This window comes from Castor canadensis, chromosome 8 (assembly GCF_047511655.1).
Source record: "Castor canadensis chromosome 8, mCasCan1.hap1v2, whole genome shotgun sequence".
Taxonomy (NCBI): Eukaryota; Metazoa; Chordata; class Mammalia; order Rodentia; family Castoridae; genus Castor; species Castor canadensis.
This window is the reverse complement of record NC_133393.1, coordinates 83,286,382-83,291,379: the sequence shown is the minus strand read 5'-3', so window position 1 is coordinate 83,291,379 and position 4,998 is coordinate 83,286,382. Positions and strand designations below refer to the sequence as shown.

The following is a 4,998-nucleotide window of genomic DNA, read 5'->3' as shown; positions in this document are numbered from 1 at the left end:
CACTCCAGACAACCTGCTCTGGCTTTGGAAGACTCCACTGAGCATGCTTAAGACAAACCAGGGTCAACTCTAGATTACCCAGCTCACCCTACACTTATTCTCACTCAGAACAGAATAGGGAGCACCTCCTCAGTGACTCAACAAAAAAATCCCCCATGATTGGTGCATATGTAAGACTTGTTATTGGTGGACAGATAAGCCTTGCACATGAAGGACTGTGATTGGTGGAGTTACAATTTGGGCAAAAGCATGTCATGCCTCTCTTCTGGCCATAGAATTAACTGTTTTCTACTATTTTTGGGTAAGTCTGGGAGGCTTCTCTCCTGTGTATTACCACCTGATGTTGCCACATTAAACCCAATAAAGGTTTCTCTTAAATGGTATGACTCCTTGTGCTCTTTATCATGGGTAAGGCAAGGCTGGTCTGGCTGCACCTAGACCAGCAAGGCTTCCAGCCCTAGTGGTGAAGGTAGCAGCAACAGTAGTGGCAATGAGAAGGTGTATGAAGAGTTCCAGAGAGCCACCGAGACCTAAGGGTCCTGACACCCAAAACTCAGAACTATAACTCTTCTCTGAAGAGTTCCAGAGAGCCACTGAGGACAGAAACTGCAAAATCCCAGACTACCAAAGGATGGTGGAAATATTGAGAAGGCAAGAGGCGTCTGGCTCCCACTCTCACAGCCATTGCAGTACATTGAGCTCCATAGAGACAGCACCGGGGCAAGTGAGAGCCGGCCGGGCACTGGGTGACTCTGTGCCTGGCTGAGGAAAAAAACTAAAGATGGGCAAAGGAGAGCCTAAGAAGCCGAGAGGCAAGATGTCATCATATGCATTCTTCGTGCAAACTTGCAGGGAGGAGCACAAGAAGAAGCACCCCGACGCTTCAGTCAACTTCTCAGAGTTTTCTAAGAAGTGTTCGGAGAGGTGGAAGACCATGTCTGCTAAAGAGAAAGGGAAATTTGAAGACATGGCAAAGGCGGACAAGGCTCGTTATGAAAGAGAAATGAAAACTCATATTCCTCCTAAAGAGGAGACGAAAAAGAAGTTCAAAGATCCCAATGCACCCAAGAGGCCCCCTTCGGCTTTCTTCTTGTTCTGTTCTGAGTATCGCCCCAAAATCAAAGGTGAGCATCCCGGCCTGTCCATTGGCGATGTTGCAAAGAAGCTGGGAGAGATGTGGAACAACACTGCTGCAGATGACAAGCAGCCTTATGAAAAGAAGGCGGCCAAGCTGAAGGAAAAGTATGAAAAGGATATTGCTGCCTATCGAGCTAAAGGAAAACCTGATGCAGCGAAAAAGGGAGTTGTCAAGGCTGAAAAGAGCAAGAAAAAGAAGGAAGAGGAGGAAGATGAGGAGGACGAAGAGGATGAGGAAGAGGAGGAAGACGAAGAAGATGAAGATGAAGAAGAAGATGATGATGATGAATAAGTTGGTCCTAGCGCAGTTTTTTCTTGTCTATAAAGCATTTAACCCCCCTGTACACAACTCACTCCTTTTAAAGAAAAGAAAAATTGAAATGTAAGGCTGTGTAAGATTTGTTTTTAAACTGTACAGTGTCTTTTTTTGTATAGTTAACACACTACCGAATGTGTCTTTAGATAGCCCTGTCCTGGTGGTATTTTCAATAGCCACTAACCTTGCCTGGTACAGTATGGGGGTTGTAAATTGGCATGGAAATTTAAAGCAGGTTCTTGTTGGTGCACAGCACAAATTAGTTATATATGGGGACGGTAGTTTTTTCATCTTCAGTTGTCTCTGATGCAGCTTATACAAAATAATTGTTGTTCTGTTAACTGAATACCACTCTGTAATTGCAAAAAAAAAAAAAGTTGCAGCTGTTTTGTTGACATTCTGAATGCTTCTAAGTAAATACAATTTTTTTTATTAGTATTGTTGTCCTTTTCGTAGGTCTGAAGTTTTTCTTCTTGAGGGGAAGCTAGTCTTCTGCTTTTGCCCATTTTGGATCACATGAGTTATTGCAGTGCTTATCTTCATATAGTAGCTGACAGAAAGCTTTTGCCTACACACCCTACATACCATGATGGGGGTAATAAAAGTTAAATTGAGAATTAAAAAAAAAAAAAAAAAGAGAAGGCAAGAGATGGCAGAGAAGTCGAAACTGTGGGAGGCAAGAGCTCCTAAGGCAGGAGCTGAGACTATAAGGACTACAAGCCCCAGTTGCTAGAAGAGTTCAAGAGAGAGACTATCAAGGGTTAACAACCAAGGCTCAAAAGCTGTAATTCTAGTCAGCGGGTGTTTGCATTCTACAAAACAAAACAAAAAACACCCTGGGAGTAGCAGACGCCTCATCACTGAATTCCTCCTTTTCTCAGTAAATTACAACCAACAGCAGGAAAGGGCTGTGGGCAAGTAAAGTAAGGCGCTGGAAGATACAAGGAGATACAGAAAAGCAGGACAAAGGTAGAGGTGGTGCTGACTGCAAGACAAAGCAGTGAATTTATGCACTTATTACCATTATCTAATTTGGAAACACTTCATAACCCCCGGAAAAAAGGGAACTGAACCATTAGCAACCAGTTCCCATTTTACCCACTGTTCCCCCATCCTCCAGGTCTTGGCAACCACTAACTTACTTTGTCTCTACAAACTTGCCTTTTCTGGACATTTTATATAAATGGTAGCATATACCATGTGGTCTTTGTGACTGGTTTCTTCCGCTTAGCATGAATGAAAGGTTATTCTTTTCATCAGTACTTCATTCCTTTTATGGCCAAATAACATTCCATGGTATGAACATTTGTACTGTTTACACTTTTTGGCTATTATGAATAATGCTGCTATGAACATTCACGTGCAAGGTTTTGGGTGACATGTGCTTTCGTTTCCTAAGAAATATGGAATTGCTGAGTCACATGGGAACTCTTTGTTTAACCATTTGAGGAGTTGGCAAACTGTTCTTCAGACTTGCTATGCCATTTTACATTTCCATTGGACAAGGGGTCTAATTTCTCCACATCCTAAATAACACCTGTCACTTCTTATTTTAGACATACTAGTGGATTTGAAGTGGTATCTCCATGTAGTGTTTTTTGGCATTTCCCTAATGACTGACGATGAGATGTTTCCATGTATTTATTAGTCATTCATACATCTTCTTTGGAAGAATGTTTATTCAAATCCTTTGCCCATTTTAAATTGGATTTTTTTTTATTATTGAGTTGTAACTTTGTGATATAGTATCTTACGAGATATGTAACTTGCAAACTACCTCCTATCCTGTGGGATGTCTTTTCACTATTCTAATGGTGTCCTTTGAACCACAAACATTTTAAATTTTGATTTATTCTGATTTATCAATTTGCTCTTTATCACCTGTCCCATTGGTGTTGCAGTCAAGAGATCATTGTGTAACCCAAGGTCATGAAGATTCACTGGTCTTTTCCTCTAAGAGTTTTATAATTCCTGTTCTTATATTTAGGTCTCTGATCTGCTAGAGATTAGACTTTGAATGTTGTCACACAAACAGCTTGGGAACTGCGTAAGAGGTCAGCTAGGTATAGGTAAGGTAATGCAATGGCATTTTTCTGTGGCCTGTTTGCTTTCATCCAGCTGAAACTAGGAAGGTTAGGAAGCTGTGAAAGATACTTCCAAATTTTACTGATTCTTTGCTAAAGACCAGTAGGTCTTCTAACTGAAATTTTTCTGTGATGCATTCCTCTTCAAGAAAAATTAACTTTCCTTCTGTACACATACCTCATTCTATGAATAAATTATTCTGTATTCCAAAGCAGAGCTTCATTTAGACTCTGAAAGATAAGTGTGATATTATCTTCTTTCCCCATGGAACTCTGTTGCCTGCCACTCTGTATTCTCTCCTGCTAAACTCAGTGATTCCATTTATGTTGTCTTTAGTAACCAACCCCAATCATTTGGCCTTGATATTCTGCTACAGTCAAGTTTGAACACACCCGAGGAGGGGAGCATTTCATATGATGAGACATATTTGACATGTCCTAGCTGGTTATTTTTTCTCTGAACTTTTGAAATCTGCTTTCCTCAAACTTCATATTCATGCTTAGCAATTCCTTATTTGATAATAAAAACTCTGAGATGGTGTGACCTCTTTCTCAAAAGGCTCCTCCTGTCTCATCTTAACTAATAAGTTTATTTTTGTTGGTCAGAATTCAGTCCACGATGACCTTCAGAGCCTCACAGGAGAGAAAACTGGTGAGCAAGGGAAGTAAAAAGTGACTTCATCTTTTCATCATTTGTGTAACACCAGGCCCTAGTTTGGGTTTTGTAACTCTACATTAGAAAAACATCTATTCAATCTGGCTGGTCATTTCTTGACCTTCTACTACAACAACTTTTCTATTCCTATGTCTTTTGCTTTGATGTTTAGCAAGTGTTTTTCATCATGCTCTCAAGTTCAATGTTATTCAGCAATGTTTATTGAGAGTTTTCTATATGCAAAGTACTAGTCTCTCAAAAAAATTAATCTGTGTGTGTATATATATATATATATATAACTTCTTAACGTACTTCTACCCTTTATCACACCATCTCTCATGCAATGTTGAAGAGCTGACTCATTGAAGAATCATATCACTATTGATTAATGACATCTATTATGAGTAGAGGACACTAGCAATCATGTACTATATTTCTGATCTTAGCCTATGGACATGGCAACATCAATAATCACTCTTTACCAGTACAACAAACTCTGTTGGTTGCCAATTCAACTATTACTCCCTCCTCCCATTCTTCCTTGTTTGAGGAACCTCAATTTTAATGAGCTAAGGGATCTGGATTCTTCTAACCTCCAGAGGATGAGTTTTTAATTGGCCTAAGCCAAAATTGGTCTTGGCATGGGTATGTGACATAGGATTCTAGCTAATGCTACATCCCATGTGAAGGGAGATCTTTTAGGGTAGGAGGGGGAGCATTTGGAGGAAAGATTTTCCTTGTCACTAACAACAGCTCCCCAGAACAAAATGCCTGCTCTTGTTCTACTTGATGTGGTCATGTCTACA

The 4,998-nt window shown here is 40.2% G+C and overlaps 1 protein-coding gene across 1 annotated transcript; it reads left to right on the top strand.

Annotated features, from left to right (window-relative positions):
* The first annotated feature begins 664 nt into the window (after positions 1–664).
* LOC109676201 (high mobility group protein B1) lies at positions 665–1,888 on the top strand. The gene has a single exon (XM_020152697.2). The coding sequence runs from the start codon at positions 782–784 to the stop codon at positions 1,427–1,429; it is 648 nt and encodes a 215-aa protein (XP_020008286.2). The 5' UTR covers positions 665–781; the 3' UTR covers positions 1,430–1,888.
* The last annotated feature ends 3,110 nt before the right edge of the window (positions 1,889–4,998 follow it).

Excerpts from the sequence above, each read along its gene's own strand:
- LOC109676201 (XM_020152697.2), top strand. The coding sequence starts at position 782 with ATGGGCAAAGGAGAGCCTAAGAAGCCGAGAGGCAAGATGTCATCATAT.